This window comes from Anolis sagrei, chromosome 4 (assembly GCF_037176765.1).
Source record: "Anolis sagrei isolate rAnoSag1 chromosome 4, rAnoSag1.mat, whole genome shotgun sequence".
Classification (NCBI taxonomy): Eukaryota; Metazoa; Chordata; class Lepidosauria; order Squamata; family Dactyloidae; genus Anolis; species Anolis sagrei.
In genome coordinates, this window is record NC_090024.1 from 236142741 (window position 1) to 236163159 (window position 20419).

General features: G+C 39.2%; 1 protein-coding gene across 9 annotated transcripts in view; it reads right to left on the reverse strand.

The window, feature by feature from the left end:
- KCNQ2 (potassium voltage-gated channel subfamily Q member 2) overlaps positions 1 to 20419 on the reverse strand; it is a 148610-nt gene that overhangs the window by 28213 nt on the left and 99978 nt on the right. For 7 of the 9 annotated variants that reach the window (XM_067468233.1, XM_060771943.2, XM_067468231.1 and 4 more), the window contains 2 exons: positions 15785 to 15853; positions 14538 to 14567 (listed from right to left, as the gene is read on the reverse strand). In XM_067468233.1, the coding sequence (XP_067324334.1) occupies positions 14538 to 14567; positions 15785 to 15853 (99 nt within the window). Of the gene's footprint in view, positions 1 to 5460; positions 5515 to 14537; positions 14568 to 15784; positions 15854 to 20419 lie in introns of all 9 variants that reach the window. The other 2 variants (XM_067468236.1, XM_067468235.1) reach the window with 1 other exon arrangement.

The following is a 20419-nucleotide window of genomic DNA, read 5'->3' on the forward strand; positions in this document are numbered from 1 at the left end:
TAAAGCTATTTGGATAATTGGAAATTATATCACTGAACTCAGCAGAGTACACAGGAAACGAAATAGCATATTATGGTAGTATGAGATGCATAATGGTACTTAGACCTCTGAAATAAAATCCTACATTAATTATGTGGAACTGCTAATGGTCTGAGATAGATTCCCTAAACACCCATCACTTAGAATGATGAGAAAATAGAATGTTTTCCAATCTTCTTGGCTTAAGCAAATAAGTCATTTAATGAAAGAGCTAGGCCTACTACTACGTTACGAGTCCTTCAGCCCAGCAACTGGTTTCTGAGTTATTCAGCTGTGGCATAGAGGCAGATTTCTGCAGGGTACAATGCAATTGCAAAGGCTAAGTGAATGAGAGAGGAAGGGAGAAAATGCAAATCCAATATATATGGAAGCTACATGTTAGACTTGCTTTTGTGCTATTGAATGGATGGTGGACAATCTGATTTTAGTGGTGTGTTTGTAACAATACTGTTGTCATGGTCAGATCACTTATCTGTGAAGTTTGCTGATCTGCAGGGGTGGGTATCTGTTTAATATGGCCCACTTCTCCTTTCATCTGATGGATTCCTGAATGTTTTGGAAGATTTTCGTGGTAATAGACTTGCCATTCTTTTTGAGGTATTGGTTTCTCTATGGAATTTTGAGATGGAAAGAGCTACTGATGTAACTACATGGTATGCAATAGTATAATATGTTAATATACTATAATATAGCCTCTCTAAAACATAATCAATAGATAAGGAGATGATACTGAAGGGGGTCACAGCATATTCCTAGCCCACATAATTACTCTAAACATTTTCCTTCCCATATCATACAGAATGACATTCTGAGAAGTTTCTAGCTATTCAAGGCCCCTCATCTTAGGATATGGAAACAAATCAACCCTATTATATTTAAAGACTAACTTTTCTCTTCATTTTTCTTTTCCCAGTTTCTTTCCCAAACTTATCTGCTTGCCTGCCTCCAACAAAAGCCGTTATGTGACCTGAACAAAGTGTTCTTCCAGCAGTCACCAGCCAATCCCTCTCCAATGTCAGAAATAACATTAGAAAATGTTGACCATTTCCGCTACCTTGGCAGCCACCTCTCCACATAAGTAAACACAGACACTGAAATACTACACTGCCTGAGCTCTGTGAGTGCAGCATTTTTTCTGAATGAAGCACAGAGTCCGTAGGTATATCAAGTTGCTTGATTATAAAGCTATTGTCCTCCCAACCCTGCTATACGCCTGTGAGACGTGGACTATCTACAGATGTCACACGCAACTCCTGGAATGATTCCATCAGCGTTGCCTCCAAAAAATCCTGCAAATCTCTTGGGAAGACAAGCAGACAAATGTCAGCATGCTGGAAGAAGCAAAGACCACCATCATTGAACTGATGGTCCTCTGCCATGAACTCTGCTGGACTAGTCATGTTGTCCGAATGACCGATCACTATCTCCCAAAACAGTTGCTCTACTCTAAACTCAAGAATGGGAAATGGAATGTTGAAGGACAGGAAAAGAGATTTAAAGTTGTCTCAAACCAACCTTTAAAACTCTGGCATAGACACTGAGAACTGGGAAGCCCTGGCCCTTGAGTGCTCCAGCTGGAGGTCAGCTGTGACCAGCAGTGCTGTAGAATTTGAAGAGGCAAGAATGAAAGAGAGAAATGAAAGAGAGAAATGTGCCAAGAGGAAGTGGTGTCAAGCCAACCCCGACCGGGGCCGTCTTCCACCTGGAAACCAATGCCTTCACTGCAGAAGAAGATGCAGATCAAGAATAGGGCTCTACAGCCACCTACGTACCCACCGCCAGTACACCAATCTTGGAAGACAAACCTACTCAGACAACGAGGAATTGCCTAAGTAAGTAAGAACTGAATTACAGCAGGTTCTCTCTCTTTTTCCCTCCATCACCATCCTCCCCACTGTCTTTTCCTCAAAATCACAAGGATTTATATGTGTCTCTTTGAACCCTGTTCGAATCATGGATTACTAAGGAAGGAGGTAAGGAGAAGTGAAAACACTGTGACAATTCCATATCAGAGAAAGAAGGAAAGAGGCAACACAGTGGTGATATTTTCCACAACAGCCCTTAATTTGGCCTTTTATTTGCAGGACTTGGGTTTTCTTATGCAAATGATTTAGGAAAGTGATCTGTTGGTCAAGAAGCACCTGACACATCGTAATGCAGTAGCATGTTTTCTGCTTTTCATATTCCAAAATTTCTGGAGTCTTGCAAAGAATACATCTAAGCATGTATGTAGTCATTTCCTCTCAAAGGAAGCAAAGAATCTAATTGCAAAATACTATTGATCAGATACAGATAGAATCTCTTTTCTAAAGGCAGGACAATCAAACTTCTTGGCATGCACAAAAAGCTGTGTCACTCCACTCTTGATCAGATGCTTCTCATTGCAGGGCACCACACTGTGCATGCATTCATATTGTCCATGCAGTCCTACAAATGCAATCATCACACCCATCTTAGTGCTCCTACATACATGTGTGTGCTATTACAGGTTTTCATCTACACACTAACAGCAAAAATGACAGAGGTGGAATTTATCCTGACAACAATTTAAGAGAATTACATTGTTATTCTATAGCAACCATACCTACCATTCTCCCCAGGTTAGCAGCCATTGGTTTGCATCTTGTAAAAGGGTTACACCAACAATTGTGTCAGCACTGTGATGGCTAGCAGCTCAACCAACACATTTTTTTTCTTCTAATATGATGCAGAAAGCTCTTGCCATTGTTCATTTTGGCTAGCCATCCATTTCTGCCTAGGTAATCCCATGGCCAGCTGATAAGATAGAAGGCACTATCTCGACAAAACTTTGAGAAGTTGCTTCTTGCTTTTCAGAAAGTTTACTTTTTAAGTTCAACTCCTGTTTCTTAAAACTTAATAACCTTAATGAATTATGAATTGTGATGCCAAGGTATTTTACTGCTATGGTTTTATATAATGCACAGGTATTTTCAATTTCAGTTTATTACCAAATGCTTCCCTTCGGATTTCATCCTTCTGTACAACTAATTAACACATCAGTTCTCTCGTTATATTGCTAAACCTACAGTAAAAAATTACTAGATTTTACTTTCATTTTAGTGCAGTGAGGACAATTATGTGAATGTTCCACTTGCGCAATACCGCTGGTATCAATGGAGTGATTAAAGCAAATATGTATTGTACTAGAATAGGTCCTCAGTTCAGCATAACTCCTTCAAATGCTACCATTTCAATCTTAATACTTAAAGGTACAGTTGAGAAAAGATGCTAATCCATCTTTATAGATTGCACTAAGCACAGTGCAAAGAATAAAGTGAGACAGTACATTCCCAAACAGCTTGCAATCTAAAGCTTTTACCTTTCTGAGCTCAAGGACTATGAGGCAGCATTTTTATCACTGGAAAGCCAAAGAACTAGAAGCACTAAGAAAATTTCCCCAGTCAAATAATTTCAGGACTACAATTCTTTAGCTAGCACAGACAAAAAGCTTATTACACGATACTCAAGAGAAGAAGAAAACAAAGAATACACATTTTCAAAATTCAAAACCAGAACACTTTTACATCTCAGGTAAACAAACCAAAATAACCCACAAAAGACCATGTTTTAACACATGACTAGCTATAGCCAGAATATATCAGGAAAGGCACACTGAAGATTAAACAGAGCTGGAAGATATTGTTATCTATTCTTTTGAAATACCCTTCTTATCCTTAGAAAAAATCAAATTACCTCCCTAAAAAGAATCAAATCACCACCAGCTGCCTCTGAGAGATAGAAGGAAGGCACCAAAGGATAGATATAGGATTTTATTTTACTGACCACAAGCTGGAAATATCTCGGTATGCTCAGGGGTGATAACACTCATGTCTGAGAATAACAAAGAGAGCTAAACCCAAACTAACCATCTTTGAAATGAATGTTTCCATACCGGAAGCATATTTCCTTGGCCATCCTGTCTTGGTAAGGCAGCAAAAACTTAAGGGGAGGGAATAATATGGTTCAATATGTAAAGATCTGATTAGGAACATACTGTATTAAAGTGAGGATTCTACAGCTCGTGATCCAGCTAATCCAAGCATAAGATAAAAAGAAACTGTTGATACGTATCTTTTCCTCTACACCCACTTAAATGATTTATGACCAATCTGAACATAAGGCTGTCATCATAATTTAATCTCTTCCCTTCTGCTGGTGTGTGTGGGTTTGCATGTGCCTTCAAGTCATCTGTCGACTTATGGTGATCCCGTGAATTTCATAAGCTTTTCCTAGGCTGCAGGTACTTTTTGAGAAAAAAAATACATGGAAAGGGATACTCATGCTGCGATACTGGATTGGGAAAGTCAGAGCTTTGTTATTTTGAAAGCAAAGACTGATGCTGAACTGGATTCCGAAAGTTGACATGCATCAATCACTTCTTCTTCTTTTTTTTGCAAGCATCGTGATGCCTTTTAACCTGGCTACTCCACACTGAACTGCAAACAAACAACAAGCTAAGTCTGTCCACCATTCACAACATGCAGAAGGAAACAATTAGTAAATCAATAACCCTGAGATGTGCATAAGCCACCTAGGAGTTTGGCTCTTTTTTAAAAAAGCAGAGGGGACATCATAACAAATAACAGTAGTTTTTGGACACTCTGAAGAAGTCTGTCAGTCCCTTATGAATTTTAGAATTATGTGTCAGGAAGAATGACTTCACTGCAAAGTATCTGATTCAACCATCACCGAGTCAGCTGGATAAGTGATGTTACATGATGTCGAACATGGGAGTCATACCAGCTCCACTCAGAGTCAGCACCAGTGTCCAAATCTTGTTTAATAGCAATCGGAATTATGCACACAATCACTAAAAGGGCATCTGTTAGGCTGAAGATTAGTCATCTGTGGCTGCGTACTAGAAGTGCTGGGAGAGCCAGGTATGTTTGTAAAAGCTACTAGATCAGCTCCATGACAAAGAGATCTATCATCAATTGTTTGGAGTCATCTAAAGAATCCTTCTTCAGTGGACTTGCAGTACAGTCAACACAAATACTAATAAATTCTATTATTGACTCAAAAAAGAAGACAATCCAGGTAAGATTGCTTGTAATGTTTCTGTTTTCCAGGGTAGAGCTCCCTTCCCATAAACTCTTGGTCTCTTTTAATACTCCTGGTCTTTCCCTAGCAAGGAAAGATGGCAATATGGCAAGCTGAAACACTGCAAATGTTTCTCCTTCACTTAAACAAATATATGACTTGCCTAATAGGACAAGGAAGCTGCTAGCATCTATTGTGTGTCGAAAAGACCCACAAGAGGCCTTCCTAGCTCCCTGGGCACCTCTATTAAGCAGATGAGTGGTCAGAACAGAAGGTAGCAAGGGAAAGGAAGAGACAGAAAGGAAGAGGATGAGCCGTGCAGCTTTGGATTAGTTCCGTGCGAAGCAATTCCCGTGGTACCTAGAGTTTCCTGAGCAGCATCCACAAAGTGACTTTCTGCATGGATTGCTTTTACTGGAAATGAGGGGAGAGTAGAAAAATTAGACCAGATGGCTCATGCCAAACAGGAAACGGATCACCTGTAAGAAGTCATTGGGAAGGCCACATTCGTCATGGGTATTATGGACCGATGGTGAGGTTTTCTTCTACTTTAGGCAAAGCGCAATCAAATGGGGCTCATGGGAAGCTTTGCAATCCAAAATGGTACTGCTAATAACCCCTCCTGCATTAGAAATGGGATCATGACTTCTGCATTCACATTTTTCGAATGGTGCACGAACTCTCAAGGACATTTCGTGTTTGTATTTCCAAGTGAAATGGTTGGGTTTTTTCAAGTGTCCCCTACCAAAGATTGACCATTATTGGCATTTTGAATGGTCAAAAGAAATCAAAATAAAACTGAAATGGTGCTGGGGGAATTGATGTTTGATATTATCATGTCCAGTCTTTCCCCTCTGCTTATTTTGAATTATTGCAGTTTTTCCCCTTCCTAAATATTAATTGTTATTTATTATCTAATGAAAAAAATTAATGAGTGGGGTACTTTTTCAATGAATTCATTGTGTGAATATATTATACACCCTTATGCAGGTAATGTATACATAATAATTTTTAATAATTTTGTGCACAAAATCATCACAAAGCAAAAGTGTGTGTCACTATCTCAGCCACCTAAGAGGACAATTTTGGATATTGGTATATTTAGGATTTCAGAATTGTGGATGAAGGATACTCAACCTGCCCTTATCCCTCTCCTTTGCATTTTCAAACTTCTAAATGGGGCGGGGGGGTTCACTGCACATATTTTAAATTTGTATTGTGTTTTAAATGTGCTATACCTGTTTATGTCATTCTTTTTAACATTTGCAAAATAGTATTTAAATTTAATCTTGCTTTAAATTCCTGTAAGCTGTCTTATATTCTATCACAGGAGAAAGGCAATACAGTGTTCCCTGACTTATTGTGGGTGTTATGTTCAAGGACCACCCATAAAAAGTGAAAATCCGTGAAGTAGAGATGCTATTTTGCAATTTGTCATGATTGGCTGCCTCTCTCCCAAGGGGGAATGTCAAACCCACTTCCACACTCCAATATTGCCAGTAGGTGGGATTAGTACACTGCTCTGGGCAACAGCAACCATTCATAACTGGGAGGCAAAAACCTGCAAAACAGCGAGTCCGCAAAAAGCGAACCGCGAAGTAGCAAGGGAACACTGTAAATAAATACAGCCTAACCAGGAAATTACTGAAAATGTTATTTCGTTGATAATTCACATTTACTGTTTCTTCTGTTATTAATGGATTTTATATTTCAGCATATTGAATACCACTCAGAGAATTCTGTTTACTGAGTAGTCTAAAAGTTCAATCAGTCCTATATACTTCTAGAGTAGAAGTGAGAGAGAATAAAAAAAAACACTCCATGTATCTTGTGACATCTAGTTTTGCTCCATGACGACTTCTTGGTTCAAATAAGTCATGGTAATCTCTTAACCACATTTAAAATGCAGAAGGGGAAATCCTTTTTGGTTTGCAAGGGAGGGGTAATTTGAACTTGGCAGTCTGAAGCTTCCATTCTGTGAGCAAAAAGGACATGACGAATCCCTTTTGCTTTGTATGTTGCAAGTTCAAATAGGAATCCACCCTCTTATTTTCAAGGACAAACAACTCCATTTTTGTAGCAAGCAACAACAATAACAGTGTGTACTTGTGAAAACAGACCAATACCAAATAGAATGGTGTGTGTTACCAATCCATCTCCTGCCACAGGAGATCATACTGTCTAACATGCAGCCACACACAACAACAAATCTCCTGAAGATGTTCCAAATGTAAAATAAATGCTTCAAAATGTTCAACTGCTATGGATCATAAGATGTTAAAAGACAGACATCTGTTTTTGTGTGCTGGCACTTCCAGCATCTGTTTTCAGCTGCATCTTTTGCCATTACCTGATAGGAAGAAGCCAGAAACTAGAGTATGGCATCACCAAACAGTATCCAGAATATTATCGCATATACATTTAAAAGCAGATCTTTCTATGTGAATTGTAAGCAAATTTGAGATTCATATATATGTTTGTGTGTGTGTGTGTACGCAATAAGACAACCTCCCGACACTTTACAAGGGGAATGGTTCTTGACTCCAACTCCCCCATTTAGCACTGACTATGACAATTGGAGGTTATGAGGATTGGTGTGCAACAACATCTGGAAAGCCATAGCTTTTCCAATGCTGCACTTTTGTGTCACATGAATGTAATAATTTTCTCAAGAAGTCAGGCATGTCAGCATGATACAGGCACATATGGTAAAGCTCAATCCATCTGGGTTGAGGTTTGCACTCAACCCTACACAAACTTAATGAATTGATAGGATTAAAAAGGAAGGCACTTTGAACATCTCTAGTATATCAGCTGAAACATCAAGAGGCACAACATTATATAAGAGCAAGAAAGTGCTAATGATTAATAAAACTGCTCTAAGAAAACATAGCTTCAGGTCTTTATTCAGCTATGAAACTCAGCCACAGTCTCTATCACCAATTAGATGACCTCAACCTTGCTACCTTGCATAATTTCTGTGCGGACAACACAAGGGAGGAAGACAGGAGGGAGAAGCTGAACTTCAAGAAAAGACAGGATCGATGCACAATACAAGACGAGACAATAAAAGACAAAAACGAGAAGACTGGAGGTAGGAGAAAATCAAGGAGCAGCTCTTTTGTCCTCACAAATTGCTTCAAAGGCACAAACACAGACAGTTTGAGTTATTTCCAACAGTACCTTAACTACCATCTTTCTTTTGTAGATGAGACACTTCTTACATTGGTCTTTCCATTAGGCTGTACTGTTTGCTGGATTAATTAGTTAGAAATCAACTGATTTTCAAAAACATTTTTGACTCACTAAAATTGTATCCCTAATAGATAAGGCTGCAGAATTCTCTTAAAATGGTATTATTTCCTGTTTAGAACCAGATGCTTAGAACATCTAGTATGGACACCTGCTGCTACACCTACTTGTATCATTGTGTTGACGAAAGCTTTCATGTTTCAACTGGCTACCTTTAGCTTTTGATGGCCTGACAACACTCAAACACAGGGGAACTCCAGACAAGAAACAATCAGGGATAGGTAATCATCTCTCAACAAAGGATTCCCTCAGGCAGTAACAAGCCATACCTAAAAACTGTCAGGCCATCAAAGGCTAAACAAGGTGGCCAGTTGAAAAATTCACACCTAGCTGCAACAGGCAAGAGTTTTTTCTCCCACCCTGGACTTTCCACAGATATATAAACCCAATTTTCCTAGTTTCCAACAGACCTCACTACCTTTGAGGATGCCTGCCATAGACGCAGGCAAAATGTCAAGAGAGAATACTTCTAGAACATGGCTATACAGCCCGAAAAACCTACAACAACCTAGTTATATAATGTTAAAGGGGGCTTTTGAAAATTGTATTGTTGAAGGCTTTCATGGCCAGAATCACTGGGTTGTTGTAGGGTTTTTTGGGACTATATGGCCATGTTCTAGAGGCCATGTTCTAGAGGCCATGTTCTAGAGGCCATGTTCTAGAGAATACTTCTAGAACATGGCCATATAGTCTGAAAAAACCTACAACAACCCACTTTTGAAAATTCTTTGTTCTCTCATATGTACATAGATGGAGATCTTATAGATTAAAAATACACAATGGGTCTACTTTGAACCCATTGACTGGCAGATTGTTCTAATCTTCTAGTCTTGCTCAGGCTGAGTTATATCATGTCCTACATACTGTACCGGAACAAAACTGAAAAATAACTCGCAGTGAACAAGTTTTTCAAACATCAAAATCCCTCAGAAGGTCCTATGTAGAGGAACACTATGGTGGCATGGGTTTTTACCATCTACCTAGACACCATTACTGCAAATAATGGGCAGATAGAGCATTTTGCCTCTCCTTGCTGAGTCCCATGGTATTCTAGTAGTGCTAGTGGAAGAGTATGAAATATGTTGGCCAAATAAAAACTTTCTCTTCCTTTCTAGGATGTACTGTTTCTACATTGGTCAAGGATAAGTGGAAATGTTTATCCCTTCTCCTTTAAAAAAAATCTCATTTCCAGGCTTCCTGAAGCCAAATATTGGAAAGACAGCTCCAGGAGGCAACTCCCAGTAAGGCTGCCACCCGCCTGAGAGAAGAAGGTCTGGTTAGCCGGCAGCCAATGTGACCCATGCCTCCTGGAGCTGTCTTTCCAAGCCAGAAACACTGTCACTCAGGGTGTCCACTGAGGGCAAGCACATTACACTGCACACTGAGCAGGAGAAGAGTTGGCACAACTGCTTACATGTCACCTATAGTTTCAGAGCACTGGACCTATCTCAGTTGATCTTGCACTTGAACATGTTAACAGGACTGTTTGCCCAACTAGGCAACTTCAACTGAATGTTCACAACATTCCTACAAACCAGATCCCATGGGTAATTTCAGGACCTATTGGACTGTGAATTGTTTTAATATATTACAGACTGAGTTACCCTTATCCAAAATGTTTGGGACCAGAAGAGTTTGGGTTTCAGATATTGGAAATGTATTTGTATAGATGTGCATATCCTGAAGATGGGGCCAGAGTCGAAACATTAAATTCCTTTGTGTTTCGTATATTCATAGCCTGATACAGAGGTGCCATTTTATTACTCTCTATGGACATGCTTGTTTCTCTTTCCAGCCTCACATCTCTCTCCAGCCTCAAATCCCATTCCTCAACTACTTGAGTTGTGTTTGAGTTGTGAGGCTGAAGAGAGACAGAGAATCTGTGAAATGACAAGTATCCAAGCATAATGTTTGGAGCAAATCCATACCTGTTGCCATTTCACAGACCCTTGTATCTCTTTCTAACTTCACATCACTCTCCAGTCTCACATTTCTCACATCTCTCTCTAGCCTCTTTCCTCTTTTTGTGCACCAGCTGCCCACTTTTGCCTTGAAAATGAATGAACGGGAGCATCACAGACAACATCTGAAAGGTGGAAGTTGATGGCTGGAGATAAAATATTTTGGATTTTGGAGTATTTGAAGTTTCTGGATAAGGGATTCTCAACCTGTATCTTATCAGGATCTTCCCTTTCCTTCTATGGGAAAAGTAAGAAAAAGGTACAAGACATGCCTTCATTTTTCAAGTCTTTGATTCTTTAGAACAAGACATTATTAGACTGATTTAGCCAACAGGACATTATGATAATGTTTCTTCCAACACTGCCAAAGATTTATGAGAAAAAGCATCCTTTCCTTTATGCTGTGATGGCTTCTAAAAATGTAAAGCCTATAATATTTTGAGTATTTATACAAAAAAAACCCTAGTATAATATAATGGTGAAAGAGTAAAAAAAACAGGCCTGCTAGGACCTATGCTCCAATCCCCATTTGGTTTTGCAGCTCAATGAGTAATCTTGGCTGGCTATCTTTTCCCATCTTAATCTGATACAAAGCAATTGCCAGAGTGGAAGCAGAAAGGTTAGAGCCTGTCCACTACCTTGAGCTCTTTGGAGGAAAGGATGGGTATAAGTAAATAAGCATAGCTGGCACCAATGTTGTCTTGCTCCTGTGATGTATAGAAATCTGGTGAAAGCTTGTTCTTGGAACTATTACATCAACTACAAGCATAAAACAGCTACAACACAAGGCCAAATTAGAGCTTACATTGACTCCCTGACTACCATCAGGCAATATGGAGCCTGTGACACCCCAGTATCACCTAGTAAAAAAGTACATAATATCACATCATTATGTTTAAAGTTTTCGAGGAAAGTGAACTCACTTATTTTATTAAGTGTAACTTGGGAAGCATGAGTTGGTAGAAATCCCATCTCCCTTATTAACATTTTGTTAGGTCAAACAGACCTACAGCACATCATCCAATTGTTCCAATTTGGCAAGGACAATCTCAATTAACCATCTGTCTACCCATTCTTCTGTTGCTTTAAATTCCTTCCACATTCTCTCTTTGTCCTCACCTTCCCCTTCAGTTGCTTCAAACTGAGTTCAAAGTACAAAAGCCATAGTTTGAACTCAATTAACTCAAGTAATGGGGGAAAGAGGGGAAGGGATGCAATCCCGCCCTTCCAAAAAGGGTCAAGCAAAAGCAAACTATTACAGCCTCTCTTAGTTTATGTGTTTCTCCTATCTGATAACTTTTGCCATCTTGGCCATAGTCAAGATATTGTTAGGTCACAGTTATCCCAGTTGACCTCTCTGAAATTCTGGAGGGTATTCTCTGAAATTCTCTGAAACGGTTTCCTCCTAGTACTACAAATATAATTATCCTTCCTAGTAATTATAAACATAGAATAATAACCAACAGACAATCGGGCTTTCACTGTCTGTCTTCTTTGTTTGTTTCTGGTGGACAAAAACCATCACTCTTCCTAAACCACAGCTAAAAGAAGAAGAAATAACCAAAGTTAGCAACAGCTTTAGTTGTATCCTTGGGTACGAAAACTGGGTTAAAGGGGGATATAAACAAAACAATATAGGATTATACACTGCAGCAACACCATATCATCTGAAAATGAATACCTACAAAATAAACTTTTTGGGAAAGAAGTGAGGAAGCTTTTGAATACTGAAAACTGCATTATGACGGGAAATATTCTCTTGGGGGCTGTAAACAGAGGTAAAGTCAGAGGTAAGTGAGTCTAAATCAGAAGAGGGAAGCAGCAGGGCTCACGGAAAGCTGTTTCTTCTAACATACTCTTTCTCTCTTCTTTCACCCAATCTTCATTTCTTAGCACCCATCCAGAGAGCCCCTTTATTGTGGAAACTTTCGCAATAAAAAGGGGGCTGTCCAGACGCCATTCTGGCCAGTCCTGCATTAATTTGGCACAAACCAGGAAAACCCTGGTTTGTGCCAAATTAATTTATTAGTGGATTTATTCCACGCCTTCTTGGAAGGTTTGGGATAAATCCAGTACTTCTGGGTCTGGACTGCAGAATACTGCAGTTCAGACACAATTGTCACAATTTACCAGGCTAAATAAGCCTGGTAAACTGTGGGAATACCCACCCCTTCCACCCCAGTACCCAGACCCCTTAGAAAAGTAATAAAATTGTACCTATCCTCCATTTGAAGCCTTGGCAAGCTCTCCTGGTGTGTAGAAAGGACATGCCAGGAGAGCCGGGGGGGGGGGGGGGGCTGAGGGAGGGAGAAAAATCAGGCTTCTACTGGAGGATTTGTAAGTTTTTACCATTTTTCTAAGGGATCTGGGGGCTTGGGAGAGAGGGGGTAGGACTTCTAGATGTTCTCTCAGGCTAGTCTCGAGATAATGTCTGGACACCCACATGAGAAAACCCATGCTTTCTGGTGTGGGTGCGGACAGCCCCTCACAAACATCCACGTTTTTATAACATGGATGTTTGCGGGATAAAGCTCCATCTAGATCCACCTTAGTATCTTCCTCACAGCTTCTGTCTTTCTTTCCCCAATTGCCTCTTTCCTTCCTTTCCTTCCAACTTACCACTAAATAGCTACCACACTAGCTTCCCCGCCCTTGCTTTATTGCACACACTAGAACAGATTTTAATGGAAGTATTGAAGGTATCATGAATACATTGAATATAGACAGATTGAGTATCTTTTATCTAAAGGACTAGAAGCGTTTTGACTAGAAGCATTTTGGATTTGGGATGTTTTGGATTCTGAAATACTTATCCAGGTTTGTGTGTGTGTGTGATGGGATATCTTGGCAATATTTTCTTTATTAATACTTCATATATGCCTTAGATGCATAGCCTGAAGGTAATTTTATAGACAATATTTTTAATAACGTTGTGCATGAACCTAAGCTTATGTTCACTGAATCTTCAGAATGCAAAGGTGTCACTATGTCAACTACCCAAGTGGACAAGTTTGGATTCTGGAGCATTTTAGGTTTCAGATTTCCAGATAAGAGATACTCAATTTGTATGGCTAGAGAATACTATTTAATCTATAGCTTTATGATATTTTTCAAATCAGAACATTTGGGTGTTAGATTAGCATAACCACTCTGATCAGTGCAATGATATTTCCAGTGTCTAACACTCTGCAAACTTCCAAATCATCATTAGGAGTACTATACAGCATGAATATATCAACAATATAGATCTGTCATCCTAGCAAATAGGAACCGTCCACATCCAATTCCTTACTCTTACCATGATGACTCAAGTCACCTTAGCCCACAGTCCAATAAGTTGCTAACAAGACAGTAATCCATAACTAAATTTCCTTTATGTATTTCTAGGAACAGCAAATAATTACCAGAAAAGCTACAAAGTACTGGACCACGCCATAAATGTGGGGATGCAAGTTGTTTAGATGTTCTAGACATTTACATTTTGGAGTTTTAAATGAATTCTGTTAAAGGTCTGAACTAGACAGAAGAACCAGATGTGCCTTCTGTGTTTTGCTCACAGTGACGACTTGCTTACTGTGAAACAATGATGTGTGACAATGATGTGTTGGTGGGTGCATGAATATCCTTTCTTTCATTGCTGTTGGAACCAAAAGAAAGGCTGAAATACAGGTGAAGGAGGAAGGGAATGCAAGGAATGACCACCACCTCTTTCATCACTCCAGACCTCAAATTTGGGAAATGCAGGTTAAGCACAATGTAAAACTGTTATCTGTGTTTTCCACTTTCTATACGGGGATATACCAGCTCTTCCTGCATGGCATTTACAACCCAGGTTTTTCAATCCATATGCCACATCTCAATCTCGGTTGGATGCTGCTGCAGCGCCACTCCAGCGACTCCGCTCAGCTAAATGGCACATTGCCATTGGAAAGAAGGAAAACATATTCAAAGGATCACCAGTACAGGTCTGCACAAGGCATGCGGATATAGGTCTCACAGCAAGGGATGAGCAAGTTGAAAATTTACAATGTTTATTTGAATGGCTCTCAGCTCCTTGTCGCCACGAGCATCACACGCATGACACAAGGGAACACAAACTTAGAAAGAGAAAGAAGAAAGAGATATGAGAATGCATGGGAATGGACTCTCCATAAACATACAGACCTTGGAGATGGCTCAGGCTGTTGCTCTTTCCTTAAACAGAAGCAAAAATATATTAGCAATGGAGTCAGGCAAGAAAGGTATACTACATATACATATAAATAAATAAAATGACAAAGCCAAACAACACAACACAGTGACATGACAGGGGCCTGGACTATATAAAGGAAAACTAAGAAACACACAAACAAACGAAGAAACACATAAAACAAGACCCAAACAAAGCTAGAAGCACTTTTCAGAATCATCTTCTTTGGACAATGGGATTGATTTGAATAACCAATTTTCCCATTACATCTAAGGAAAGGTTGATTCCATAGATTTTAACCTAAAACTCTCAAGGGTATAGGACCGTTGGGATTTGTCACTCAAAGCTTCTGAAAGATCCACAGTATCTCATTCGTGTCCTAGATAAAAGAGTTATCCTCATTCTCTATGTCAGTGGTTCTCAACCTGGGGTCCCCAGATGTTTTTGGCCTTCAACTCCCAGAAATCCTAACAGCTGGTGAACTGGCTGGGATTTCTGGGAGTTGTAGGCTAAAAACATCTGGGGACTCCAGGTTGAGAACCACTGCTCTATGTTCTAGGTTTAGGACATCACAATGAGAAACGTTACCCACGTACTGTTCCAAATGTACATAGGTGGATCATAGACAAAATAGCTTCAATTATAATTCCTATGTAGTATATTTGTGAACTGACACGCCTCCTAAATAAGCTGGGGAACAATAGGAAATTCCATTTTAGGACTGGCTGGTCTTGATGAGTGGCACAATGGCTTAAAAATATTGAATGTGTTAATTGGTCATGTGAAGGCTCCAAGGGTAGTCACTTCTAATGTAGACTCTACTACCCCAAAAGAGAGAAAAGACCATTTGAAACATTTTATAATTGTTTGTCAACTGGAAAAGAGAAGGTGATAAAGAAGACAGAACCAGTTTGTCTTTTAATCATTTTGTCTAAGGAAAGAATGAATTTTGCTATGCAGAGTACAAGAAAAGGGAGGAAGGAAGGAAGGAAGGAAGGAAGGAAGGAAGGAAGGAAGGAAGGAGGGACTGTAAACTGATACTGAACACAGATATATTTTTATATTAGGATGCCAAATATATGTCATCAATAAAGTCAAAATATTTTTAATTTGGCATCACTAAGAATTATTACCTTCTTTTAAAAAACAATCTTTCCAAAAATTAGATTTTAACCTGCTTTTCCTCTTTTAATTCAACCAACATCACAGCAATATCACTAACCTGAATGTCAATCCCGATTTGCTCTTCAGGTTCCTCAGGAGTTCCAGCTGGTTCAAAGGAGGGATGAGTCTAAGTTGAAGGAAGAAATGAAAGGGGAAAGTCATATTCCTATAGAGGAACAAAGACATGGCAACTTCTTATCTGGGAAACTATTTTCTTCCTGTGCATTCTTGCCTTTGTCACCAAAAAAGAAACATAATTTTCTATCATGTACATACTTCCTTGTAGCACCTCAGAAACAAGCATGAAAAGTTATTTTATTTTATTTTATTGTCATATCATGAGCCACTTGAGAAACTGCAAGTTGCTTCTGGTATGAGAGAACTGGTTGTCTGCAAGGACGTTGCCCAGGGGACGCCCGGATGATTTGATGTTTTTATCATCCTTTTGGGAGGCTTCTCTCATGTCCCTGCTTGAGGAGCTGGAGCTGACAGAGGGAGCTCATCCACCTCTCCCCGGATTCGAACCTGCGACCTGTTGGTCTTCAGTCCTGCTCTTTATTTACTTTGAAGCTGCAAGGCCATTAAATGATAATCGAGGTGCCCAATCCAGTTTCATATTAGTTTACTATTTCTATCAGGTGCTAATGAAACATGAAAGATCTTAGGACTGTACATTAGTTTACATGAATTATAAAGTCAAAATCTCTTAGGTTGAATTTTCTTGGAAGGCCTCATATTCAACAATCCAAATAATTGAAAACGTGTTTGAATGCAATGGTAAAATGTGAGCACAATGTGTTTCAAGAAAACATACAAACTCTTAACTGAGTTAAATATTCCAGTAGTAGAGAATAATGGAGGACCTTCTTGCGGCAACCCCAGAGGCACTCCAAGTGGCCAGATACTGGTCAAAGGACATTTAACCAAATACCAAATTTGCAAAATCTGTGTGTGTGTGTGTTTTTCTTTTTCTTTTTAATCTGTGTGTTTGTTTTGCTCTGTTAGAATTGTAATACAATGGTTGCTGATGACACGATAAATAAATAGTAGAGAATAGGCACAAAACTGAATGACATTTGCAACTATGTGCTTTGATAAGAGGGGAGGAAATTTGAATACCTGACTGACATAAAACTGGAATTTAAGACAGAATTTGTAGAGATGATTAAAACATTATTATAACATTTATTCTTCAGTATAAATGTATTAACTTGGCCTTCAAAATCACCATAACTACAATTAGTTGTTAAGGAGTGTATATATATATATATATTGAGACACCGTATGTATGTGTGTGCAACACTGCAAACTGCAAGACAATATTAATTTTAATCCATTCCTGTAAGATAAATGTGAGATACAAGAACCAGAGAAATTGCCCAATATTTTTCCCCGATTACATTAGCCCAAAGAACTCTGATTAGGTTCTGTGATATTTGTATATTCCCTCTCTTTCCAGAAGACATATCATTTAATTTGCAAGAAAGCATGCTGCATTAAAAAGAGTGAGGCATAAAGATTCAGACAGTCACTGGAATAAAATTACAGCACATGCGGATCAACTGTTAAAATTGTTCTCCTGGTCCACTGACTTTACTATGCAAATTATTCACAGAGGAATAGTTTTCTTTATATATTACATATATAATATAATATAATACGAACTGCCCATAGCCAAGGGAATGTGAGTGACTAATTACATGGAAGCACACATATTGTAGTTGGCGAGGTCAGTACAGCTGGATCATGCCCCAATGCGATCACCGTCCACAAAAACACAATATGGGCAGTACAACACAATAAACACTCTCACAAATGCACGCGTGCACACACCACAAAGGATTGGTTTTATTTATTATATAAAGCAGCTCCAAGAGCATAAAGGTGAGAATATGCAGGAGGGGAGACAGAAAAGAGAGGAGAAAAATAATAGATCAGGAAGGAGCAGACTTAATTGAAAGGACAGGAATTAGCAATGGATTCAAGTATCCTGAAACCCAGATTTCTTTTTCCCTGTATTTTCTGGGGCTACCATTGTTACCACTATGGTTACTTACCTGATAAATCATATAAAAAAAATAAAGAGAACAGATGAGGCTCTTTTGCTGATAGAAGGAGCTACAATGCTGAATTGCTCCTCAGATGTTGAGTCATGATCTACATCCTTCTCTAAAGTGGATGGAAATAGTAAAACCACTAACATCTTTTGGGGAGAGAGATGGAGAAGTAGTGAAGACAGATGTAATATTCTGCAAAGCTAGCTATGAATAATTTTGACTGGTTAGTAGCCAGGATATCACAAATACAGTATGACCCCCATATACATGGTTTCACCTATCCACATCCAAAAAATTACATACTCTCTACCAGTTTTCTAGGGCCTCCAGACATTTCTATGGTATTTTTCCATCAGAAGTTATTACTGAGAAATCTACATAGGATACCTCTCTAGGAATTTTCTTGAACCTCCAAAGTGACTCTGGCTGGATCTATACTGCCATATAATCCAATTCACAGCAGATAATCTGGATTTTATATGACAGTTTAGATGGGGTCTCTATAGTAACTACTTGCAAAAGTCATTCATTTCAAGATAGTTTGCTATTATCCATGGTTTCCTGTCATCAGAGTAAGTTCAGAAATGTATACCACATGGACACAGGGGTCATACTATACATATCCCCAAATCCTATGTTCTGGAGCGGTTTTGCAACTGAAAAGTAAATTGTGTAATTCTTTTTTTAAACAAGATGAAGCATAGCCATATGAACTGATAAATGTACATTGCTTTTAAAAAAGGAAGAACGGACCGCCTACCGCATCCACGAGTGCTGACATGACAACTAACCCAGTGTTTCACTTTGCTTCAATGTCAATCTGTTATGCTCTTCACTGTGGGTGAATAGCCTCCTGTAGTTTGTATTCTATAAATCTTACATCTGTCTTCATCCAGGTGAACAAAGTGAGAATGAGAAGAATGACAGAAGCAGATAAAAGGTGAAGGAAAATAATAGAGGAGAGGAAATGGTGTTGGGTTAGGTCAAGGAGTTGTCTTTCATGAAGAGAAGGACACCGCTCATCAAGATTTCTCCACCTGCTTCTTGGAAGGGAGCTACCAAATGTCATCAGGAATTGCCCCATTCAGCAGGGTCACCTGACTTTCTCCGTAGTATTTTCTGAGCACTATAGTTCTCATGGAAAAGAGGAGACAGGAAGTACATTTCCACCAGACTTTTTGTTGACAACTCAAGAGGCTTTATAACTTTTTTGCAATTTTAGTCAGTTATAATATATTTTTTTTCTATATTATGTAGATTCCAGTTTAAAGTTCCTTTATGAAACATTTGGTGAAATTAAAAAGTTTGTATGCATCTTCAGAGCCAGGGGAAGGAATCCCCTGGCTCTGCAGTCCTCTAGGCTCAGTCTTGGAATCTCTTGTAATCTCTTGAATACTGGATGACTATTGGGAGGTTTTCTTCAACATCAGAAGTACTGCGTTATTCTCATGCCTGTTATCAACCCTGGAATCTCTTGAATACTGGATGACTTCCAAATGATTGAAAGACATGTAAGTATCTTACCAGAATGGCAAAGCTGATCTTTCACATCAACTGCAATGAGCATGACCACAACACATCCAACTTCATTGTCTTCTTTGCACTTATATCTATAACTATTAATGGCTTCTGGTTACAAGTAGCACTCACGCTAGCTATAAGAGAATTGGAGTATGCGCCATCCAAAAGGGGTGGCTGAATTCTAAAATCCATTCAAACATTCCCAAGATAAGAATATAACCACACTTGGCCCATATCTCAGGATTCAGAGTCAGATTGCCTCAAACAGCCTCTGACTACATAGTAAAATGCTGATCCAATAATTTTATTCACAGCCATTTCAGTCTAGATGGAACTTGTTTGGGAAGGAACAAACTAATCTAAACTAATCTATATGGTCCCACATTAGTCTTTGACATGGTTTCTCTATCATCAATTTGTTACAGGTTTTGATCACGACTTCAACAGGGTTGCCTAAAGTGCTCAACCCTACCCTACTCCTATAAAAGTTAACAGTACATTGATTTAAAAACTGAAGTGAATTCATAAAATCATTGAGTTGGAAGAGACCACAAAGGCCATCCAGTTCAACTGCTGCTACCGACAAATTCATTTTCCAATTCCATACCCCATCAGCTACCATTGATGGTCCCTGTCATGCTTTCACATTGGCTTTTACTGTTTAATTTTTTCAGCCTTAGCTGTCACTTTATTTAGGATGGGTTTAGTTCCTTTTTCTATAGTTTTCTGTGGAAGGAACCTTAATTAGACCCTGTCTCTTCAACCCCCCCCCCCCCCCCCCCGGTGCAGCTTGCAGCCCTCTTTGCAGTTAGTCATTCTGAGGGTGCCAAGGAGCCTAGAGGCTGCAATATCTTCCACATCAAAGGTTGAGGAAACTAAGTTTAAGACATGGAGAAACAAGTTTGAAGTATGGATGAACCCAGTCTACAGTTAAAAGAAGAAAAAAGACTTGAACAGAAGCTGTTGACAGAAATCAAATCTGGACACAGGACCCAGAAATGAGGCTAGAAAGAGGATCTCTTTGGAAGAAATCGAGAAAAACCCAGTCAAGTTCGAAGCTTCCAACTGTTCCATCAAGGAATTTTTTGTTAGTCAGACCCTGGGAGGAGTTAGGG